This window comes from Ictidomys tridecemlineatus, chromosome 11 (genome assembly GCF_052094955.1).
Source record: "Ictidomys tridecemlineatus isolate mIctTri1 chromosome 11, mIctTri1.hap1, whole genome shotgun sequence".
NCBI classification, from domain to species: Eukaryota; Metazoa; Chordata; class Mammalia; order Rodentia; family Sciuridae; genus Ictidomys; species Ictidomys tridecemlineatus.
The window spans coordinates 35,215,152-35,239,048 of record NC_135487.1 but is presented as its reverse complement, the minus strand read 5'-3'; the positions used below and the strand labels follow the sequence as shown (position 1 = coordinate 35,239,048).

General features: G+C 52.6%; 1 protein-coding gene and 1 long non-coding RNA gene across 6 annotated transcripts in view; one reads left to right on the top strand and one right to left on the bottom strand.

The window, feature by feature from the left end:
* Positions 1–1,719: 1,719 nt before the first annotated feature.
* LOC120890759 (uncharacterized) overlaps positions 1,720–23,897 on the bottom strand; it is a 53,107-nt gene continuing 30,929 nt past the window's right edge. Inside the window, exons 1-4 of one of the 5 annotated variants that reach the window (XR_013427773.1) lie at positions 22,886–23,225; positions 19,073–19,154; positions 3,047–4,832; positions 1,720–2,439 (exon numbers count right to left, since the gene is read on the bottom strand). This is a non-coding gene — a long non-coding RNA (uncharacterized LOC120890759). Of the gene's footprint in view, positions 4,833–19,072; positions 19,155–22,885; positions 23,226–23,897 lie in introns of those variants that run through there. The other 4 variants (XR_013427774.1, XR_013427771.1, XR_013427772.1 and 1 more) reach the window with 4 other exon arrangements.
* On the top strand, positions 8,252–10,376 carry LOC144368157 (uncharacterized). Its single transcript, XM_078026798.1, has 3 exons — positions 8,252–8,392; positions 8,592–9,676; positions 9,893–10,376. The coding sequence occupies exons 1-3, from the start codon at positions 8,252–8,254 to the stop codon at positions 10,353–10,355; spliced, it is 1,689 nt and encodes a 562-aa protein (XP_077882924.1). The 3' UTR covers positions 10,356–10,376.

The following is a 23,897-nucleotide window of genomic DNA, read 5'->3' as shown; positions in this document are numbered from 1 at the left end:
TTTCCAGTGACCATTTTGAGCAATATTTTTATTGTTAAAGCATTATTATGAAAACAGTGATTTTGTTATTAGCACCTCCTCTCTTTCCTTGGGTTTTTTTGAAAAGAAAAAAAAAGGCCTTAGAAGGCAGCTTAGGTCTTGATTGAGGGGGAAACTGAGGCCCAGAGAGGGTCCCTCCCCTGGGCCACCGAGACTAGAGGTTTTTAAACGTTGCTCCAGCTCTCCACGGACAGAGCCCCATGAGGAGCTTCTGCCAGTTTGCATCCTGTCACCATGACAGATTTCAAGCTACCAAAGTGAGGTTGCCAAATGGTGAAGTTGGACAGAAATCCTTCCCAAAGAGCTTCAGCACACCGCTGTTGAGAACCCAGGCTTCCCAGGAACCTGGAGATCTGTACAGGATACCACCAAACCCATAAGCCCCAGGGGACGGCTGGGTATGGGGCTGAGGCCATGTGTCCAGGAAGAAAGGGTGGACAAAATGCTGAGCCCCGACAGCCCCCAGAGTCTGAGCAGGGGCCTGTTTCCCTTCCACGGGCTGCGATCAGACCTGTGCCAGCACCCAGGGCTTGGCATTCTCTGGAGCAAAAACGGCTCATTCTCTGCACCAAGTATAGAGGTGCGGGGAGAAGAAGGGAACTGGCTGATTCCTGACCAGCAACTTGCCAATGAGCAAGCTGCCCTGTCACCCACACAGGTCCCAGAGGGAAGAAGCCAGGGCTGGGCTCCGCAGTTCCTGTGGTCCGCACCGCAGACCAGGTGGGCTCATCTCCAGGTGCCACACGGATTTATCTCTTTAGCCTCAGGCCATTTTCACTGCTCAGTTCCTTCCTCCTGCAGCCTGGGCTCCTAGCGTTTCCAGTTGACAGATCCAAGACCTCACCCAGGTAGGTAAGGGGTGCCTGGATGGGGGATCTGCAGAGCACCCTCCTCAGCAGAGTGAACTCAGCGCCCTCAGGAGCTCATCCTCTGCATTAAGTCAGGGGTGTGCTACTAGAAACACCCAACAGTTAGAAGTAGAATCGTCCTGGCTACCAGAGTCTGGGAAGGGGTGGAGGGTGGGGAATGGAGGCAGGATGGTTAGTGGGTGCCGGGGTACTTGGATAATGTTCTACAGCTTGGCAGGATAATTGTGGTGGACCACCATCAATTGAATATTTCAAAACAGCTAGGAGAGAGGAATTTGAATGTTCCTAACACAAAGAAATATCTGAGGTAATCGATATGCAAATGACCCTGACCTGATCATTACATATTACAGACATATTGAAATGCCACGCTGTGCCCCATAAATATGTACAGCTATGTGTCCACTAAAATATACAAATTAATAAAAATTGTCCTGCTGTGAATAGTGGTAGTGAAATACCTAGCATCACTTTCTGTAGTATCTTTGAGCTGATTACTTGTTATTATTTAATTACGATAGCAAACAACTAAAAATACCATTTAAGTCCTTACTGTGGTCAGGCACCCAATGTGTGCTACAGTTAATCTTCTAAGCAAATGGAACAGGAAACTTATTATATTTATATTTTACTGATAAAAAAAAAAGCTCTGCTTAGAAAGATTATTTAACTTGACTGAAGTCACCTGGCTAGTAGGTGACTGAGCCAGGATAGAACCCAGGTGTATCTGACCTTGCCCCATTCTATAATAATTAATCCTTCAGGTTGATTAGGGGGAAAATTGAGTTAATTCTGAGAGAGTGGACACAGATGAGGCATTTTCGTTTTATTGCTACTTAACAAATCACCATGAAGTCGGCAGTTTACAGAAACATTCATTCATTATCTCACAGTTCTGTAGCCCAGAAATCCAGATGGGCTATCTGAGTCCTCTGCTCGGGTCTTACAGACCCAGTCAAGGTGCTGGCTGGAGTCTTCTGGGCGGTGCTGGGAAGAAGGCACTTCCAATCTCGTCCAGAGGGTGGGCAAAATCCAGCCCCTTGCAGTTGTAGATCTGCATTCCCTGATTCTTGCTGACAGTTTCCCGGGGCCACACACATGCCTTCGCACATGTTGCCTCCATTTTCAAAGCCAGCAACCGTGTGGCAAGTCATTGTCACACTTCAAGTACCTCTAAGTTTCCCTCTGTGTGTCTCTGACTTTCTGCTCTGCTGGCAGCTGGAGAAAGCTTGCTGCATTTTAAGGGCTCATGTGATTACTCTGGGACCACCCAGATAATCCAGGATAATATCCCTGACTTACAGTGAAGTGTTCCATATAACACAATCACAGGAGCCATGTCTCAGTATCTTCAGGAGTTCCCGAGATCAGGGCAGGACATCTTTAGATTCCGATTAGAGATATCCCACCTGCTAACGAATAGGCTGTGTAACAGCAGAGGTTCCGGGGGCAGTCTCTAGGCAGGCAGAGCTGAGACGGTGTGGAGTGTGTCCCTGGGTGTCTTGAATACCCAGAAATCACTGTAGGGACACTGGATAGCCAAAGGGAAAGCACATAAGCAAGGAAGCAGGGTCTATGGTGGGGAAAGAAATGGGAAAAAGGAAACAGAAAGGAAAGGAAGAGACGCTAAGCAGAGATTACAGCCTCGCATCTGTAGAAAAGTTCAAGTTCTCTTTGCTCATGTGCAGTGGCTTCCAAAAGAGATCTGGTATGTACCTATGAAGTTGCTTGGGCTGTGCTACATGGAATGAGTGGGTTGAGATTCATTGGGTAGGTTGAGTTGGAGGGGATCATATAGATGGGGTTGGAAATAAAATGTGGTGTTTTTTTTTTAGGTTAAGAGTTGGTATGGGCTGGTTTGGGATGAGTTGATTGAGTTCAGATGGGCTGGCTGGAAGGAGGTGAGTCAGGGCTGTGTTAGTTGGGGCTGGTTGGTTAGGCTAGACTTGAACCTTGACTTGGATTCCACAGGCCTGGAAGTTGGAATGAAGGATTAAAGTTGGACCAGTTTGAAGCAGGGTTAGACCGAGTGAAGGACAGAGTAGGTTGGGGCTTCCTTAGCTTCTAACTGCAGAGACAGAATTTTCTCTGGATAGTTTAAACACAAAGAAATGCACTAATGGTATTGAATGACTTACAGAAATATTTGGAAAGCTGAAGAAACAGATTCTAGGCTGCATCTTCAGGACAAGCTCCCCAAGCTGACTGCAGAACTAGACCACCAAGGTGGCCTCTCCTTTTGCAAACCATCAGGAAGCCATCTGCCAAATCAGGAAGCCGCTGCTCCAGCTTCTGGCTCCAGAGCCAGGCTCATCGCATGTCCACACCAGCTGAACGCACACCTCGGTGTGGAGGCACTGACAGGCTTCGTCTCCAGCCAAAAACATGTGGTGAGGAAATTCTTTGAATAGATCATACAAAATTGGGGAGATGGTCATAACTGGGAAGCAGGGTTGGGGGGGACATAGAGGTACTCTATACTCTAAGTTTGCATATGTTTGTTTCTATAAATGTTTTAAATGGATGCCTCCTTCCCCCACTCTCTGCACCTCCCCCCCCCACACACACACACACACTTGGTTCACTTCTGCGTGAATAGACAGCTCTTGGCAGAATCCACATCAGATCCCTAGCTCTCTTGATAGGCCAGTCTGGGAAATTCAGTGTTGGCTTTTTAGTGAGACACAAAGACACTCTAGAAAGAGGGAAGGGAAGAGGCCCAAATCTACAACATCTGTCCCTACAAGCCAAGCAGAAAGGGAGGGATGGGTCGGGAGGGTGAGGCTGGCCTGGATGGGACTGGCAGTGCTCAGGGGTGCTGAGATGGCTTGCACCAGGTGACACTGGAGATTCTGAGAGCCAGGTGGCTGAGCTGACTGATGGAGCGGGGCTGGGCAGCGTTGGCAGGGGTTGGATTTGGAGGGTGCTTTGTACTGGGGGCCACTGTGAGGCCAGTGCTTGAACACCAGTGTCCAGCGCTTTGAGTCCAGGGGGTGTTTCCCTGGGTGGCACTAGGAGGGCAGGCCCAGGGGGATGACATCACTCATGACAGCAGTGGCCTGTCAGTTCTCCGTCATCGGGCTCTCTCTCCCCCATGTGGGCCAGGCCCAGGTGCTCTTCACTCGAGCCAGACCTGTGCCCGGGCTGAGGACGTTCCCAGCCTCCTCTGCCCTCCTTGAGATGAAATCTGTTCCAGCCTGAGGCTTGGAAAATAAGTTCCAAGCAGAGAAACTTGCAGGATGTATTGTCTCAGGGCAAAACCAAACCCAGTCAGGATATAAGAGCCATATGGTTTCCTCCCCACATGTCTGGTGGGAGGAGTTGTGGATTGGGTGGAATTTGGGACCAGTTCCGGAGTCCCACAGGTGCTGGGCTCCTAGAGCCAAGGAAAACGGGTGCTGGCAAGCACACGTGTTTATACACTCCCAAAGGAAAGCGCACGAGCACAGGGCCTTCCAGTTGGCAAGACACCTTCGGTTCACGTCCATTCTCTCAGAAGAGCACCAGAGGCAGGAGCCATTCTATAACATCCCAAAGAGCCATTCATGCATGGTCAGAGAGGCCAAGCGGCTTGCCTGAAGACACATAGCGTGAACCAGGTCACCCAGGTTCTTCCCGCCTACCCGCTCACAGTCAAGGGAGGAGGCCCCTGGATCCAGACCTCGGCGGAGCATGGCGGGACAGTCCTGGTGCGGTAGGTGCACAATGAATTGCCCACCCCTCTTCATCACCCTCATGGAGACCTTCTTTGGGGTGTGGAGCAGAGGACATTCTAGGCCATTCTGTTTGGAAATCGAGGCTGCTCTTCCAAGAGAGGAGGAAGCCACTGCAGGCTGGGGACAAGGGGTGTGTCTGTGCCCAGGTCCTCCGCGCTGCAAGCCCCCAGGTCTCAGAATGTGATCTCGGTCAGTCTTCACAGACAACCTGGAAGAGAAGGGTCATGTACCCCTTTTGCACATAGAGAAACTGAGATTCCCAAAGAGCTGAGCTGCCCTTAGTTACGGACTCAGAAAGTACAAAGCCCAGATCAGAATCCTCGCCTGTGGAACTCTGAGATCCAAGGGCGTCATGGCCGACAGCCCCCAGGGCCCCCGAAGGAGCCCATCTCCCTTTCGCCCCTGGGCTGTGAGGGGTGGACCGTGTCCTCTCTTCCTTCCATCCCGCCTCTCTCTCAGCTGCAGTCGGTCGGCACAGGTGGGGTGAGGGGGACATTTCTCGCTGCCTCCGACTGGTATTGACGGATGGAGTGACTATTGTAAATGCTACCGTGTTGTGTAATCAGTAGGAAAATGTGACTCTGTCCCCAGAGATGCCAATGGCATTTTGGAGAAAATCCTATCCTTGATTCTAGGCCTGATCAGTTGAAATGTCTAGGTGACAGGGACAGGCTGGGGGCCCTGGATACACAGCCTGGGCAGGCTACTTGCTGCTCCAAACCCTGCCTAGGAAAGGAGGGATTGGAAAAGCAGAGGGGTGTCGGGGCAGGGGCATTTCTGGGTGTGAGCGCACCTGGGAACAGGTGGCCATTGTAGGGGGCTCTGGACTCCCACTATGGGCTCCATCTCATCTCTCTCCCTCCCCTCCCACACACCTCTCTCTCCCTCTCCCTCCCTCCCTCCCTCTCTCTCTCTGTCTCTCTCTCTCTCTGGAATTTCTCCTTCTATAAAATGGGGTGGGGGAAGCAGGGAAAAAGCACCCAGCTCATGATGAGGGTGGGTACAAGGTTTCAGTCAGGCAGCTGGCACTTGGCACAGGGCCTGGCCTTCACCGCGGCATAGGAAATATTTGTTAAGGGACGAATGAGCAGATGATCCAAGTAGCATGTTCCAGAAGCAAAAGGGATATAGCCTTTGAGTCAAGAGACCCAAATTGGAGCTATTTCTGTCACCTACTAGCTGAGTGACCTTAGGCAAGTCACTTAACCTTGCTGAGCCTCAGTTAATAATAGCAATAATCCCTGCCTCTCGGGTCATTGTGAGGATTAAGGGAAAAGTGCTGGGTGGAAGCGCCCGGTTAGCGGCAGGGCACTGTGCAAATATTAGTTCTAATTATTCCCTGCAATTATGAGTGCTTGGTGGGAGGCGTGTGGGAGGGAGGGTCCGGAGGCTGTGCATGAGGGTGGGTCTGTGACCAGGCTGTGTGTGCGTGTGTATTGTGTGTGGGTGTGTTTGGAGAACCAGGGGCCATTAGAAAAACCATCATCCCTCTAAGTTGTTCTTTCTTTTGCTAAACTCAACCTGCCAGGCTGACATCGGAAACAGGAATTAGTGGCAAGTCTGGGGGGACGGGATTAGCGGCTGAACTTTCTATTCCTGGAGACCCTCTTTTCTCAGGAGGTCAAAGCAATTTCCATATATTATCCTGCTGGCAGCCTGGGAAGGTCAGGGGAACTGCCAGACACACTCGGCAAGTTCCTTGGATGGAGAAGTCAAGGTGGGAAGGGCCGCTGCTGAGGCCAGTCCACCCTGCTCTAGTGTGAGCCACTATCTGATGGACGGCAGCCACGGGGCCTGTCCTGCTCACACCAGGCCCTCTCCTGACTGGCACCAGTTCATTCCTTTGAGTGAGTATTGCAGTCTCCTTCCCGCTGTCTCTGCCCTGGGCTGTGTGTGTCTTGGGAAGGGTTGAGCAGGACCCACAGTCGTTGACGTGCACACATGCAGGATCTTACAGTGGCTCTGTCTGCACCGTTCAGCCTCTGGCAGGGCTGTCCCCAACTCCCTCCTGCCCCTCTGCTCTGGTGGCTGCAAAATCAGTCTACTCTGAGCCTTTGGAGGGAGGGGGGACAGGAGGAAAGGACTTGGAGGTCCATTCACACTGCACCTGCCCATGCAGTGGGCAAGGCTAGGAATTGCTCTTTGCAACTGGTCAGAACGAGAGCCACCCCCCTGAAAGATGGACGGTGAATGTGCAGCTGGTGATCTGAGGAGCCTTGGGGGCAGTTCTCTGAAGGGTTAGAGCGTGATTCTCCAAGTGGGATCCCCAGACCAAGAGCATCAGCATCACCTGGGAACTCGTAAGAAATGCCAGCTCTGCCCACCCACCCAGACCTCATCGGATCAGGGCAAACGCTTCAGCAAGGGCTGAGCCAGCCAACAGGTGACTCTGAGGCTCCAGAGGTTTGAGAGCCACTGAGCTCAAATTGCACCCCTCCCTGCACCTGCAGTTGGGCCCCTGTCTTCCCCAAAGCCTCCCCTTCCCCACACTGGTTGTGGCTCATCTAAGAAGAACCTCTGTCCCAGACCCCCAGGCTGGCAGAGGGACAGGGGTTATAATTCCAGACTTCTCTCAGTTCTTCTCACTGGGCCCCAAATGTGTCTCCCAGCCCCTCCATTGTGTCACCTCAAGGTGCCCGGAGACCCTTCACCTTGCCATCCTCTTGGATCAATTCTCCAAAGAAGAGAACCCGACCTGCCACCACCTCTTTTGCTGGCCCTCATTCCCGGTGCCCTCCATGTTCCCTTGTGTGGCTTTAGGAAAGTGGCCGCTATCTCAGGGCCTGTGTATCCCCACTAGTAAAGAGTGGGAAGCCTCCCAGAACTTGCCCAAGACCCTCCAGAAGGTGGCTGGATTGAGAGGCCAGCAGCCAGCACGGCTACTCAAGGTTCAGGGTCTAGGGTGCCCCCAGCAGGGATGTGGGCCTCCCTCCCACCCCGTCCCTCCTGGGTAGTCACAGCAACTGCCATCCTTCCTGATAAAGCATCCACAGTGCAGGTGCCCTCTGGCTGGGACAGACCCACCCGCAGCGATCCCGAGGAGCACCACCATCCCAGTTTTGAAGATTCAGAACTGAAGCCCAGAAAGATCTCCCCACGGTTCCGGTCCGGTCCGTCTGAGATCTCACCGCCAGTTTGCCAGGCCCCCTCGTCCCTCCCCCACTCCAAGTCAGTCTGACTCCAGAGCCCTTTTCCTTAACCTGGGCAGCAGCCAGAACCTCAGCACCTGGCCAGGTACAACATGGAGAGGGTCAGCAGACCCCGCCTGAGCGCTGGCTCCACTACTCGCAGTGAGCGGCCCTGAGCTGCCTCGCTTGCCCCAGGCGTGTGGTGGGAATCCTAGCTCCCGCCCTGCCGGCCTCCCTGAACTCCAGGAAAATCAAGGACAGAGGAGGAAGCTTGGGGGAAACTGCGGTGGTGTCCAAACGCTGTGACCGAGTGCGCACCGTGCTTTACAGTACACAAAGCCCATCTTCATGGCACCCTCTGCGCAGCTACCTAGCTCCCCCGCACAACAGCCAACCGAGGCTGAGGTGTTAGATGCCTGGTCCCAAGTCTAGCCGACCCGCAGAGGCCCAACCAACCCCAGAGGCGGCGCGCCTCCGGTCGCGAGCGCAAGAGGGCGCCATGGGCTCGCAGCGAGCCCTGGCGGCCCCTTTCCCCCGACCGAGACCGCTCTCCGAGCTCTGCACCCGCCGGCAGTTTCCAGGCTTCGCGGAGCGCCAAGATGTGCCCCGGGTCCAGGGCCGTTCGGGAGGGGTGGCGGAGGTTGTCCAGGGTCTGGATTAAAATTTTAAAATCCAAAAAACCACTTGCCTCTCCTTGCTGTGTGACCTCTAGGGAGACGTTTGACCTCTCTGAGCTTTATATAATTCCCTCCCCTGCCGCCACTGCTAAATCCACAAAATGAGATCTTTGATTCAGGCTCGGAGGGCAAACTGGAAAGCCTTGTTCATACTTGAATTAGCGAAAAGCCCTTTTTCCTTGCCCCTGGACTCCATCTGAAGCCCCTCAGACGAGGCATGCTTGGCCTCGCATTCCTATTATAAGGTTCGCAGAAGTTGCTTTTTCGGTGGTCGAATGGGCCGGTCCCAGCATAGGCGGGCTGGTCTCCCGACGCCAGCCCCAGGTCTGTCCCTTCCTTGTTCCGCGGCCTCCGCCACAGCCCACAGCGCGGGTGCTGGACAGTCCGCCTCGGATCTTCTGCAGAGTCCGGGATGCTCAGGAAGCCAAAGCAATCGGAAGAGCCGCAGGGCCCGAATGCCCGGGCCGACCCGTCCCGACCCGCTCGGTGCGAAGGCCAGCGGTGTCGGTCCCGGGTTCCGACCCCAGCCTCGGGCCCCACGGGGACCGCGGTCCCGGGACACCTGGGCAGCAGCACAGCGTGGCCCCGGCCGCACTGGGGGGGGGGGCTGCGGCGCCCGCGGCTCGGGGTCTCGGGGCTCCCCGCGCGCCCTGGTCGGCCCGAGCCGCGCCCGCAGAGCCCGGGGGATCGCCGGGGCAGCGGAGGGCGGCGGCGGCTGTTTGCACACAGTCATTAGCTCTCATTAGCCCGGGCTTTCAGCGCGACTCCCGCCAGGGAGCGCCCGGCCCCTGGGCGGCCGCGGCTCTCCGCGCCGGCTCCCTCCGCCCCGGCCCGGCCGGAGGCCCCAGGACCTTGCGCGTCTCCGCGTTCCCCGCGTCTCCACCACCACGTGCCGGCCGCCCGCGCTGGCGAGTCCGCCGCCGGGGGCTTGGAGACGCCGCGGGGGAAGGGTCGCGGGCGCCGGGCGCGCGGGCCCCGGGAGGAGGGATCGCGGGGGGGGGGAGGGGACGAGCTATTCCCGGCGGAGAAGGAGGACCCCGCCGCAGCCCGCGCTCCAGCTCCGCCGCCAGCCGGCTGAACACGAGCCCCGGGCGGCGACCCGGCCGAGACGCCCCGGTCACCGCCGAGCCGAGCCAAGGCGTCGTCGACGGGTCTCTCTTTCCCCGGCCTCGGAGCCGTTTCGTCCCTGCTGGAAGGGGCCACCCCCTCTCCGGTCGCACAAGTGGCATCGCCCCGGGCTCAGAGAGGTTAGGGAACTCTTCCCAGGCGGCGCAGCAGGCCCCGGGCGCCACTCCTGGCGGCCGCAGCGCGGGAGAGAGGCTCAGCTCGGAAACAGAGGGTCCTCCGGGGAGGAAGCGGGCACCTCCGCCTCCGGGGCCTCTCTCCCCGCGCTCAGGTTCGATCCCTAGGCCTCGCCGACCCTGGTCCTGCGTACTGAGTCCGTGCCCACCGCATCCCTCCAGCCCTCTCCCTGGGACGGATCAGCGTCGTCTACACGGCCTGCCGACGGGAACCGGGGAGCAGGAGGAAAGCAAGCTCAATCCCAGGGACCTTAGCCGAGGTGGGGGCGTCGGCCGCGGTTCCCCGGAGCCGGGTTCCCCAGCACTTCCCTGTCCCCTGGTCCCCAGCCTCGCTCCCACCCTGTCCCCGGGGCCTTCGCCGGCCGGGCTCCTCGGCCTCTCTCGCGCGGCCGCGGCACCTCCCTCTCCCAGTCTGTTCCTTTCTTCCTCTCTGACCCTGATTGCGCGTTTCCCACTGTCTCCCCCTGTCTCGTTGCGCCTTTTGTCTCTGTCTCTGCCATTCGTCGGTCTCTCCTCCGATCTCTGCCGGCGAAGCTACCTCCGCCCCCGCCCCTGCAGAGGAACACACACCGGCAGAATCCGCCTTTTCAATAAAAAACGACAACTTGGAAACAGAGTGAATTAAAAAGCATTAACTTAAAAACAATCCATGTGTCTGCAAATGCGTTCCAAATGGCAACCTTGGAGGCGGGGGTGTCGGCCACATGTTCTGGAGCCCCAGACACAAAGTGTAGGGGGCTCGGGGCGGGCGTGGACCCCACCCGCTAACCACCTGGGACCTCGGGGGGTTTTCGGAAAAGGGAGTTCCTTGTCTACCACACTACTGGGGACCCCCACCACGTTCCCGGATTCCTCCTGGAATTCTGACATCAGCTAGTTTTTCCCAGTCTTCCAAAGTCCCCAAACACTGACACTATGCGCCAGCCCTCCCCACCCTCACCCACATAGCCCCACTCCCTCTCTCAATCCTTCCTCCACTGGAGGCCTGCCCTGCCCCACCCCCATTCTGTCCTTCTGCCCCTAGACCACCCAGCAGCCCTGGCTTAGGGAGAAGTGGTTAGAATCAAAGTTTGCCTGGCCTGAAGAGATTCCGGGGAGCAGTCAGCAGAAAGAGCTCAGCAGCCCCACTACTCCACTACCTGCAGCTGTTGTGATCGACCCTGCAGACGGGAAAGTTGTGTCCATAAGACCAGCAGGAGGTTGCTGTCCTTCGAAGCCTCTGAGCAGAGAGGACTTTCCCATAAAGAGCATCATGCTGCCACCCTTACCACTGTCAATAACACTCCTTTGACTTTTTGCTGAAAGTGGGAAGATTGGCATTCTTCAGTTAGATCTTAGGAGAAGACAGGAGGACTGGGTGCCGGACCTAGACGTTTACTAACCCCTGAGTGTTTTCTCAACTGAGAAGGAAACCCCCAAGTTCCGACATCAGGTGAGGAGGAAGGATTTCTGCCTTCTTAGCCTTGCCTGACTAATGATAATGACTTTCGATTGTAATGACCATGGAAATTATATAGCTGCTAACACTTATTGAGCACTTACTGTGTGCTCTACATACATTAACTCACAGAAGTGGTTAATAGTTATATGACTTTAAGCAGTAGCTTATCCAACTTGGACCTCGGTTTTCAGGTCTATAGCAAGAAGATAAGGGACTAGAAACATATGTAGTTGCATGAAAATCTCCTGGGCAAGTTGTATTCATTGTCAACCATTCCAATCTGTTTAAAAAAAAAATCAGGAAAATTTTGGTTCCAAGTTATTCTGTTCCTGAAACAACAAAAAATCATTTTTAAACATCTCTTTAAAATTCCTGACAGTGCTTACCAACTCAAATGTTCTTCCTCTTAATCAGAGATGGTCATTTAATTTTACTTTTAATGCTAAAAATGTTCTGTGTTCATTATATGAGGGAGCCTTTCAAAATTCTCTATATCTTACTCAATGATTTGTCAGATTCTGGAGGATCACAGAGTTTTATTCAAAACTCCCCACTAATTCTGCTACAAGAATTCTAATTCTCATATAATTTCTGAATCTGGCATCAGATATCTGGTAGCTCATCTGACATGTCATTCTTATATAACCTCATCTCTGAAGCTGACATGAGATTTGATTGAGAATCCTAATGTAGGTTTCTGAGAATTTTTGTTTTTATAAATTCACTTAAGAAGCTTCTCTGTCCCCAGTTGTGTGGCATTACATGTGTGTTTCTAGGCGCCTGCAAGAGTGCATCTGCCACACACACACATAGGTGTATATGTATACATGCATGTGTGCGGGTGTGTTTTTTGTTGTTGTTCTGGTACCAGAGATTGAACCTAGGGGTGCTTAACCACTGAGCCACATTCCCAGCCCTTTTCATTTTCTATTTTGAGATAAGGCCTCACTGAGTTTCTTAGGCCTCCTTAAATTGCTGAGGCTGGCTTGAGTTTGTGATCCTCCTGTCTCAGCCTCCCAAGTTGCTGGGATTACAGGCATGTGCCACTACACCCAGCAGGGAACGTGAGTGCAGATCTCAGGTATGTCTGAATGTTTGTGTGCAGTCGGTGTGCTCTGTGGGGTCTGGACCTCTCTGTGAGTGGGTGCTAAACTGTGCTAAACTGAGATTTGAACCTAAGCCTGGGTGAATTTGTGTGTCTGTGTTTATGGAAGTGAGGTGACATCTGTGCCTGCACTGACCGACTTCCCACTTTCCAAAGCCTCCAACAGGGAAGGGGTTCTGTGCAGAGGAGCTGGTCCAGGCCTGGAAGGGCAGTCTAACAGTGTCAGCTTCAGCTCACAGAGCTCCTCTCCTGCTGGAGAAGACTCTGGATTTTGAGCGTCAACACAGATCTCTGTGCGGAGCATTCTAATTCTGCAAGTCAAGTAGAGAGCCCAGGCAGCTGCCTGCTAATTAGCTACCCTGGGGGAAAAAATTGCCGGTGCTGGAGTGGATAATGTGTTTGCCTGTTTCTGTGGGATCCTTGACCAACCAAATGCCCACCCCCTCCCTCAGACCTTCTCCCATGGGCCTGGCCCCCCGGCACCCCCAGCTCAGAAGGACGGTGAGGCGTTTGCATGCCTGGGCTCTAGCACATCAGCTTTTCAAACAGGCCAATTGCTAAGCAAATGTCACTTGAGCTGGAGCTCTGAAGGCGATCTGTGAGACAAATGATCCATCTGGATAGATGAAAATGGGTCCCACGCTGGATGGAGATGAGCTAATAAAGTCCCCACAATATCAAGGACAGACTCCATGTCCTTCCTCCAGGCAAACTGTGCTCTCAGGGCCAGGGATTCTTACACAGCATAAAACAAATCATTGGGCATCTGCAGCCAGATTTCAGACTCGACAGGTCCCCAGTCCCTCTGAGTCCCTCTTCTGGGTCCCCTCAGTAACTGCCCTAGACTGGTGGGAGCAGGAGTCTTGCCATATGGGGCTTATAAATACACACGGGGGTACACAGGTGACGCACTGACTCATGCCTGTAGTCTGAGCCTGTGACTTAACCTTTGTTACACTCTCATGGATGCAGAAGCCTGAACACAGGTTACACACATGGCTATAAGCCCCAGGCCCTCACTGTTCTTCTTTTTAACTTGCAATATGTAACTAGACATGAATGCCTACACAGCACACAGGTTCAAAAGCAGTTGCAGGTAGGAACGAAACAGATCTCATATCCATATGTTGTTAGGGACCAAATGTGTGCCCCTAAAATTCATGTCAAAGTCCCCATGCCCAAGGTGATGGTATTTGTAGGGGAGGCCTTTGGAAAGTGATTAGGTTTAGACAGGGTCTTGAAGGTGGGTCCCTGATGATGGGATTAGTGTTCATATAAGAAGAGGAGTTTATATAAGAGACCAGAGTTCAGGCCCAGAAAGCCAGGAGGAGGGCCCTCACCAGGCACCCAACCTTGGACATCCCAGTCTCCGGAGCAGCAAGAAATAAACCGCTGTTTAATCAAGCCACTGTGTCCTTAGTATTTTTGTTATAGCAGCCTGGGTCCACTGTCAGATATGAACTAGCAATCATACTAACATGCATTTGTACCTGTTCATTCACATATAAATAAAAAGGACCAAGGCTCTCCTAGAGAGAGGCTGCAACCCCCCCCCCAGACTCCTCCTTTATTGCCGGTAGTCACTTCCCCAGCTCTCCCTGGGCTGCGTGTTTCACATACTTACTTCACTTTCCTCCAGGCAGCCCCAAGAGGGAGACATTTAGCAGCTCCATCTCATGGAAGGAGAGACCAAAACTTGACTAGGTCCCACCACTGCTAAGCAACTGTGCTAAACTGAGATTTGAACCCAGGCCTTCTGACTCGGATGTGCACGACCATCGGATGACAGGCGATCTTCATTTGGAGTTGGGGGTAGAAACCTTACTGGGGTCCAAGGAGAACCCTCCTGCCCCTCTGAGGACAAACCCTCCCTTCCCTGGGCTCACTTGGCTTGTTCAGCCTCACACACCTTATAACTCAGTGTCTTGAGATACAGCTGTCTCTCAAGATGCAGATTCACAGGCATCCCTGAAACTGCTAAAAGAATTGACTTTTGAGTTTTAATCAAAATAATAACCACCCACAAAGTAATGACATAAACTGATTTTAATATATGCCTAGTTAAGATGACAGACTCAGCTCCAGTGCTGACATTTCTGACAGTGCAAAGTTTATTTTCTTCTAACTCAGCACAAAGTTGCTTCTCTAACTAACCCACGCTTTCTGTCCACCTGACTCTGAGGGCAGCCCCACTCCTACACGTAGGTCCGTCATTTACTGTCTAATAGGTGCCAGGGCATGTTCTGGTTTCTGGTGTCCTGACTCCCCTGCACTCCCCATGCACAGCTCTCCTGAGGCCACCACCCCTGTTCCCATCCAGAGTTGCCCTGAGGACATTGGAGGGGCATCCACCCTGGGGCTGCTGCAAGGCCTGGAGTGGCCCCACAGACTTGCCACACTCCCTGAGCCCTGGACTTGAACCAAAGCTGGCTCCCCCTGAAGAAAAATGAAGGTCCTCTGACAAGCAAGGATAAATATTTTCTTTCCCAGCCTGATTCAGATGGGGATCTTTGCTGTTAATAAAGTGGCAGCTGGCTATCTGGGAGTGTCTCAAATGTGGCCTTCTCTGGCAGGGAGGGCGTCATCCATCTCCGTCTGCACCCTGGCAGATGACAAGGCTTCGCCTGGCCTGCTCCTTTTGGAATGTGCCTCAGATGGCAGAAAGCAGGCCCAGAGTGTTTGCCAAACACCAGTTTCATCTCTCTCTGGAGGGCAGGGAGGAACCGCCTGAGTTTGCTGCCCTTGACGAGCTGGCCTATCAGGAGTGTGACCATCGGTACCCAAGCAAGGCTGTTTATTTAAGCTCCGAGACTTTATTTACGGGGGGCAGGAGGGAGTGTTGAAGCAGCCCGGGTCTTCCCTCCTTTGAAAGGTGCTCAGACCAGAAAGGGCAACACGACGACGTAATGGGAAATGGTGCTTTGCTTTGAGGCATGTGGGCTGGAAATGGAGCCTAAAGGCTCCGGAAAGGGTTTGAAATAACATTTCAGGTTTGGAGGCCTCCCTGCCCCCACCTGGAAATAGGTGTCAGGATGGAAAACAGGGCACCTCTCCTCACCACTCGTCACCAGCCAGGGCTGTTTGAAATGAAAACAAAAAATTCTTCCTTAAAAGAACATGTGTTTTCCAAAGCACCATGACTTCTCTTCTTGACTCCCAAGTCCAGAAAAGGCTATGTGAAGGCCCCATTCACTGCCTGGGTCAGGGAGGAGGCTGAGGGCCTGGGAGGAGGCTAGAGGTCAGGGTGAAGGCTGAGGGTCTGGGAGGAAGCTGGAGGTTAAGATAGGAGGCTGAGAATAAGGGAAGAGATTAGAGTCTGGGAGGAGGCTGGGTCAGGGTGGAGCCGAGTCTAGGAGAAGACTTTTCCAGCATCTAGACAAGAACAGACCGTAACAGTGGCTTTTGTGTGGGGAGGAGAGGCTGAGTTGGAGTCTTTGCTTCATTTGTTCACTTAATACATATTAATACATATTAGTGGCACCTACTGTGTGGCAGCTAAAACACAGTAGTGAACAAAACAGCACAAATCCCGGCCCTCCTGGGTGGGCATCCTCATAGGAGAAATAGTAAATCAAACAAGAAAACTGCACAGTACCTTAGATAAGGATAAATGCTCTGCAAACAATTCAAAGCCAAAGAAAGGTTCATACAAGGAAGGGATATACGATCAAATAAATGTATAGTGGCCCCAGAAGGCCCTGCATTCATAGGATAACTTTTGGGGGAAAAAAACGAAGGAAGTGAGGTGAGCCCCAGGGTCGGGGAAGCATCCCGGAATGAGAACCAGGGGCACAAAGGCTCTAAGACAGGAGCAGGCCTGGCATGTGCCAGGGGAGGGAGGAAGCCAGAGGGGACAAGGGAGGAAGCTGCAGGGAGGTGATCAGAAAAGGAGCTCAGAGGCAGAGGGCTGGTCCACAAAGTTAGTTCCAGCAGAGTCCTCTTATGGCCCCCTGAGGTCAGGTGGTGGTGCACTTCCCCTTCCCAAGACTGCTGGCTTGATATAGAGGGTCCCTTGCTGCTGGATAGGGTGGTGAAAGCTTGCAGTTCCTCCCCTGCAAGGAGCAAAATTCAGCCCCCAGAGGCCCAGGAATCTGTGCATTCAATTCTTCATTCCAAATGGCCACTCTTTCTGGCCCAGAGATGCTAAGGCAGTGGCAGAGGTGCCTACCTGAGGATGCAGAGAGCCCCTCATGTGCCCTGGGAGCCTCCCCCTGCCCAGCCTGCCCACCTCCCTCCCAAGAGGGGCTGACTTCGGGCAACGCTGGCCTCTAGTCCTTGTGTCCACAAACATTGAGGCATGAATTTTTTCCCTTCATAATGAGTCTTCATCCATCCCCTCCTTTATTGTCCCCACTATCCACTTACTCATTCACATATGCCTTCTCTCCCTCACTCTGTTTGCTCATTCTCTTCTTTGCACATTCCTCATTCACTTACTGACTTATTCATATTCCCTCCCCGTGACATTTATCCCAAAAGTCACCAAGTGGGTAATGTGGCTTTCTGTGCAAACCTCACTCAGCTGAACGGTGAGGGCAACAGGGCAGGAAGCACGTGTGATTCTCAGCTGCCATGTCAGCCTCTGCACTCTGCCTGCCCCCTAGACCCTGCTCTATAAATGGATTCCTACAGCCAGTCTTCAGGCATTCATCAAACTTCTGCATATGCCAAAACCCCACCTGACACATTTTAGGAAAAAGGAGTTGCGTAGGGTAACTTGTGCCAGCCTGTTATCCATCATTTCATCCATCCTTTTATCTTTTTTCCCCCCAGTACTGGGGATAGAACCCAGGGGTGCTCTACCACTGACCTATATTCCCAGCTTTTTTTATTTTTTATTTTTTTTTTTTTTTTACTTCAAGGCAGTGTCTCAGTAAGTTGCCCAGATTGGCCTCGAACTTTCCTCCTCAGCCTCCTGAGTAGCTGGGATTACAGGTGTGCCCCACTGTGCCCAGCTCCATTCATTCATTCTGTAGTAAACCTTCACTGATGTCACACAGCACTGAATCCTGAGCTGTCAATCACTTCACCTGGAATGATCAGGAGAAGGTTGTGTTGAGTTGGGCCTCAAAGAACAAGGAAGATTTCAGGAATGGTGAGGAAGAAATTCAGTCAGGTAGCAGAATGGCATAAACAGAGGTGTCCACAAACATTACTTCATAGCCGGACAGACTAATTCCCTGCCCAGTGGTGGGTTGGGCAAGGGGATGCTGCCAGGAGGACTTGGGGGCGAATCAAAAAGGGAAGCAATGGCCAAACATTGCTCCAAGGGAGACTTGAGGGGCTTCTCATTTCCAATTGCCAGGAGGCTGGCGGTGCAGACCTGGCACAGTATGAACTCCTGTTTACCCTGGGAGAAGGAAAAGATCTTCAAAGAGTGATAAAGAGACCCTGTAGGGTTCTACAACAGAAATGTCTCCGACAAGGTTTTGTGACAGTTTTCATGCAAATAAAACAAAAGTATATGGATTGAATTTTCCTCCCCAAAATGCAGGAGCTGGTGGAAATTGAAAGGAAGCTAGTTTAGAGGTGGGGCCTGGGTATATAGGCACCCACCTGAGCCTCTTTGCTCCTCTCAAGCAGAGTTTGGGAATTTCTGGAGGACCACAATGACCAGAGCCCAAGCCTGGGCACTCAAGTGTCTGCCTGGGCTCACCTGTGACACACTGGAACTGGTTAAATCCCAGTGCCACAGTCTGTCCAATAGACTCAGACCTATATAAGGCTAATGAGGTCTCATTATCTAACCCAGCAGCTCCCCAAGTCTTATGGGGTCTGGGGACCCTGGCCAAGCTCTTGGGCCTCCTCTTATCCATTTTTAACCTATAAAATTTGCTCTAAGGTCCTAAGTTGCCAGAGGACACCAGATCTTTCTGGTTAGCCAGAAGCAAGTTTGGTTAGCAAATAACAACATAAACAATAGGTACAACTTCAACACTCATTCATCAATACTAAGGCACATCTAGCTAGCAAAGCATCTTCATAATCTCAATTGGCCCTCAAGAAGCCAAAAGATTAGGCTTGGGGCAGGGTGCATGACAACCCCATTTTGCAGATAAGAAAACTTGAATCCAGAGAGGTAAAGTGATTTTTCTGACAGTCACATCTTTGCTAAAGTGTTCTGATGGGCCATTATGTCAAACTTCCAAACTGGTAAGGGCATAGCATCCTTTATCAGTAAAAATGGTGTCCTGGATGCCAACAGCAGTGAGTGGTTCTGTAGTAAGATGGGCCATTGGAAGCTGTGATATTGTGGCTACCTCGACACTGACCTGGGATTAGAAAGGCTACAGTAATGAAGGCTACAGTCTAAAGCTGGGCTCAGGGCTTTTGTGTATGACCAGGGTCTGGACCCAACCAAGGCTAGAACCAGGGTTGAGGTCTCCTGACTGCAGCCCAGTGTTATTCCCACTCTATCTGCTCTGACATGGACCTTGGACAAGGCTCTCCCCATTTTTGCGGCCTCCCCATCTGTGGTGAAAGTGTGAGAGAGAGGATTTTTAAGGTCCCTTCTGGAGTCCAGTCTGTTGCCGGAATCAGAGCTGAGCTCAGGATGTGAAGGTAGAGAGAGAACAGGAAGTCCCAGGGCTCCAGGGGGGTGGGGCAGGCCCTGTCAGGGGAGGCAAAGGGCTCAGAAGCCACCCTTGACCCACTTCCCAGGCCAGGCCCACTCCCACGTCCCCACCTCCTCCCCTTCAGCCTGGGGGTCCCCTCCACTTCCACATCTTGTTGACTTTTGAATTTACAAGGTGTGCGGTTGGCCAAGGCCCCGAGATGATTGCACCCCCGGACCCACCTTGGGAAAGCATCCTCCTCACGCGGGTCATCGCAGCTGGCGGAAGAAGGCAGGGGCTACACAAGCTGGGGTCTCCCACGTGCTGTGAAGAAACCAAAGAGGAAAAATCATTAAAAAGCACACAGCAGAGAGAAAGCAAAGTTGAGTTCCATTTCTTTTTTCTGTTCTGGAAAGGAAAGGGGAGGAGCCATATTTAACTTTATGGTCAGGCTCTTATATCCTTGAATCTGGACCCAGCTGACTCCGACCATCAGGAAAGCTCCGACGGGTGAGGAGCTTTATGGTGTTTGCTTGGTTTATTGGCTCTAGGGAAGAGGATATGAGGGCCCAAGCTGTTCTCTGAAGATAGGACCCCTCAAAGAAAAGCCAAGATTTATGGTTTCCGGAAAAACCTCAAGGTTACTGGGCTGGGCAAAGTCAACTTTTCTTGGCTCTGGGGATTTAAGAGAGGGGTCTGGAGGTAAAGAAATCCCAGAGTCCATTCCCCTAAACCTGTATTTTTATCATCTTCATATAATTCTCAGCAACAACTTCATGAGGGTGTTGGTCCTGAGATTTCCAAACTCAGTTTCACGACATAGGAGGAGGGGGGTTGGGGACCGAGGCTGAGAGAGCCCCGGTCCTACAGAATCAGTGTCAAACCCAGCTCTCCTGGGCTGGGGATATAGCTCAGTTGGTAAGAGTGCTTGCCTAGCATGCACAAGACCCTGGGTTCAAACCGCAGCACCACAAAAAAAAAAAAAAAAAAAAAACCTCAGCTCTCCTGGTTTCCACACTCAGGCCCTCTCTCTCTGGGCTGTTGCCACTAGAGTGACCGTTGAGGCACAATCGGGAAATACCTGAGTCACCTGACTAAAAGAAAAACAATCTTGCCAGGAGGGCTGTGGCCTGCAGTTACCCTGAGTCACCCCATGCAGTCCTGGAACAATAGCCACCCACCACTGCTCGGCAAGGTGGCCCAGGCAGCCCCTGGCACCTGCACGTGACCACGCCAAGGGTGCTTGACCTGTTGGGAAATGCCCACCCTGCCACTCCTCTGGACACTGGCCCTGACCAAGTGGCTCTGGAAACAAATGTTTCATTGACAATCTACTTCACAGGCACAAGAGGCTGGTTCCTGACATGGCCTCCCAGTCTTCCGTGGCCCCTGTTAGCAGGATAGATTTTTTTTTTCCCTGGGTTTAAAAATATCATCCTGCTAAATGGGGGAAGCCCTGGGGCATGCTCAAGTGCAGCTCTTGTGCCTGTGAAGATGATGTCAATGAAACATTTGTTTCCCAGCCCAGATTAATGAGGCTGCACTGCTGGAGAGAGGAGCCTTTTCAACAGCCTCTCTAGGACAGTAAGGGACAGCCACACTCAGAAGCCCCCACACCCCGAGGAGCCGCCCTGGCCAAAGCAGACCTCTCTGCACCTCCAAATGGAAGCTGGGGACAAGGGGAGGCCGATCTGAGCTCCTATGGGGCTCAATCCTGAAGGAGCCCCCACTGAGGTGCTCAGCAGAGTAGAAGATGCCCGAGGTGCCTAGAGAATAGAGCTCAGGAAACTACAGCTCAAGGGCCAAATGCACCTGCCACCCACTTTTGTAAATAAAGTTTTATTGGAAGCAGTCATGCTCACTTATTTGGTTATCAGCCCCAACAATGAAGGGAGACCTGAAGCCCATAAAGCCTGAAATATTTACCACCTGGCTCTTTAGAGAAAAAGTTTGCTGACCCCTGTTCTAGAACAATCTCATCCTGAATGTTTGTTATTAATAATAAAAGCCCTTCAGTCTCCAACTCTCTGAAATGTTAGGAACATGGAGTGGTTTTGAAATCTGGGGGGTCTTAGAATCTTACGTGCATAAGACATTGGACCAGAGTCTAGCCTCAGCTCTACCGTTTCCTTGGCTGTGAGACTGTGGGCAAGTTACTTAACTTCCTGCCTTGGTTTGCTCATCTATAGATTGGGGGTAACAGTAGTAGCTATCTCACAGGGTTATTGTGAAGATTAAGTGAGTTAACTTCCATCAAGCCCCTAGAAAGTATCCTGCACAGGATAAATATTAATATCTGTCTTCTGTAATTTCAGAATCCTCAAAGTTATGGATCTTAACCCCCTATAAAATGAAACCTGCCAGATCTTAGAACCTCAGCCATGACCGGGGGAATCTTCCTTCAACTTTCTAACCCTGAACTAAATGCTTTACAAGCATTCTTTCATTTAATCCCCAAAACAAGTCTTTGAAGTGGAGATTACCAACTATATCCATGAGGAAAGTGGGACTTTATAAAGGTTAGGAGACTAATCCAGGGTCACTCCAGTGTGGATTATAAAGCCAGCACTGGAGCCCCCAGGGTGCCTGACTCCAAAGTCTGTCTCTCAGATATTTCCACTTCCCATCCAGTGCCCTGCCTCATCAGTATCTGTCACAGGTCCTCAGCCTCTACTGGATACCTCCTGTCACAGGGACATCATGGCCACTGGAGATAGCTCAGTTGCCACTGCTACATGTTCAGGTAAGGATCTGCTCTTCCATGCACAGCCCCCTTGGTCCTGGTTTGGCTGGTCTTTCCCAGCTCTGAAAAGCCCAGGCAGGAGAACTTGGGCCCTCTGGGGCCATCTCTCCACTGGCTGGGTGCGTCGCATTTGCAGCTTACTAGACCTGGGTGGAAACTGAGCTCCCTGGCTTTGGACGGACAGCTCCTTCAGGAAACCCACAGACAACAGGGTCCACTAGTGCCTCTTTCTCCTCAAGGCTCCCAACTTTCCTGCTTGAACTGTCATTCAATGAGGCAAGATTTACAATAATCCCAGGACTCTCTAATCCCTGCATTCTTCCCACTGGCTTCCCAAGTGCCTGGAGTCTAGCCTCTCCTGCGATTCTGTGGTGTAGCAAGGTCATCGAGTGCTGCTGGCAGGGGTTGGTCCTCACAGCGTTCTTAACCCAGTGGGTCAAGAGCACACCACTGTTCGCATTTGTAAGACCAAGTGCCTGGGCCCCCCCGGAGGAAGAACCAAGAGGGTGACCAGAGGAAGAAATCTCTGCAGGAGAACCTTTTGAGCACCAGGCCCCAGGCCAGGCCCTTTGTCTCCCTTCATCCTCACACATGTGGGTGCTCACCCCTCTTGACAGAGAGCACCGTGGCTCCTGAAGGCACTCAGCTCGTTCTAGGTGACAGAAAAGGAGGAGGACAGTGACCGTCCCTCCCACACGCTGCCTTCTACAGGCTCATTCCACGTCACACACACAACTCGCCCCCCATGCAGGTCCTTTTCTTCCTGTCACCAGATGTGTAAAACCAGGGCTCAGCGCCGGTGGCTGTCCCGGGGAGCAGGCGGGACCCCAGCCCTCTTGTCCAATCCTGGCAGTCCTTCGAGGCTCCTTTCAGGGAGTGGAAAAGGAAACACTGGGTCCTTTTACAGGGTTTCATGGCATGACGAGTAGCCCCTGAGGATGGCCCATTCGCTGTGGTTGGAAGGACCGTTTATTTTCCTGCGGGCCACTCCAGAGCCTTTCAAAGGTGTGAAGTCCCATGCTGCAAATGCTGATGTGACTGGCCATCCAGATTGCGCCCTGCCTGGCTGGGCCTCAGCCCCTGAGGCTCCGGCCTCTTCTCATGCCCAGCCAGTGGGGACTCCCTCCGGCCTACCTGGTCTCTCCTGCCATGAAAGGCTGCAGAGTGACAGGCCAGAAACTTGACTCTTGTGTTTATTCACCAAACACAGAGAGGGCCCTCCAGGTTCTCCTTCGCCATCCGGGACCCTCTGAACGTCAGGGGAGGAGGGGTCACTGGCCTGCTCCCAGGCTCCACATACCTGGACACTCACCTCTGGAGACTGGCCACTAGGAGGAGCATCCAGGCTGGTCTGGCAGTAAGAGAGAGTCTGGTAAGACACAAGGAAGAACTCTCTGACACTGAAGGACGTTCAACACACAGAGAGAGGAGAAAAACTGCTGGAAATCCTGTAGCATCTGAACTTCCTTCCACACCCCTGCAATGAGGAAGGGTGAAGCTTGGGTGTGTGATTCCCAAGCCCCGCTTTCCACCAGTTCTAACAATATTGGAATTCCACCTCATTCCACAGCAGGAGACAGAGAGTCAGGCTGGACCAAAAGGACGGTTTCTAAATGTTTTCACCCCCGAGTCTGTCATGTGGTTGATGACTGGGTAACTGTGTCCTTGAACTGATTGGTTGTTTCCTTATATAATAACCCAGGAAGTTGCATGGTTATTTTTTTAAAAATTGAACTGATGTTATTGCTGTTTTTCTGTTGTCCTTCCCCCCAGTCATTTTTATAACTGAACAGACTGTTGTGGCTGGACAGATGTGCTGTGTGTCTAAACTGACCCCTTGTTGGGCTGACCCGGTGGGTCGTTTGTCTGCAGTGATCAGCTGTGGGACCGGGGAGGTTGTCCTGCAGCGGTCCTGACAGGATGTTTTGTCTGAATGGACTGGTCTGTCGTCACACCAGCTCCATGCCCCAGCTCCCATTCAACCCTGATGTTTCCAGAAAGATCCAGTCCCCAGTGGTTTGGGGTATAAATTCCATCCTGATCCATCATGAAACAATCTACAGTATTGTCATCAGTTTAAAATGAGGTTCCAGATTGAGGACCTGGCCAATCACCTGGCACCTGTGGCCCCATCCTTGTGGCAGAACTGTCTGCCTGGATGTCCACGTTGGCTGGGCTGAGCCCTCTGGATCCTGCCCTCTTCCCCCCAGCCACCAGCTCAGCCCCTTATTGGCTTCTCCTTCATTCTCTGTCATTGCTGACAGGTCCACCCACTTTCAATGGGGTTGTGAAAAGAGGGCCCTCGCCCCACCCCACCCCCACAC

Coding starts and splice junctions, on each gene's coding strand:
- LOC144368157 (XM_078026798.1), top strand. CDS start 8,252: ATGGGCTCGCAGCGAGCCCTGGCGGCCCCTTTCCCCCGACCGAGACCG. Junction 8,393..8,591: donor GTTCGGGAGGGGTGGCGGAG/GTTGTCCAGGGT, acceptor TACTTGAATTAG/CGAAAAGCCCTTTTTCCTTG. Junction 9,677..9,892: donor ATCGCCCCGGGCTCAGAGAG/GTTAGGGAACTC, acceptor GCATCCCTCCAG/CCCTCTCCCTGGGACGGATC.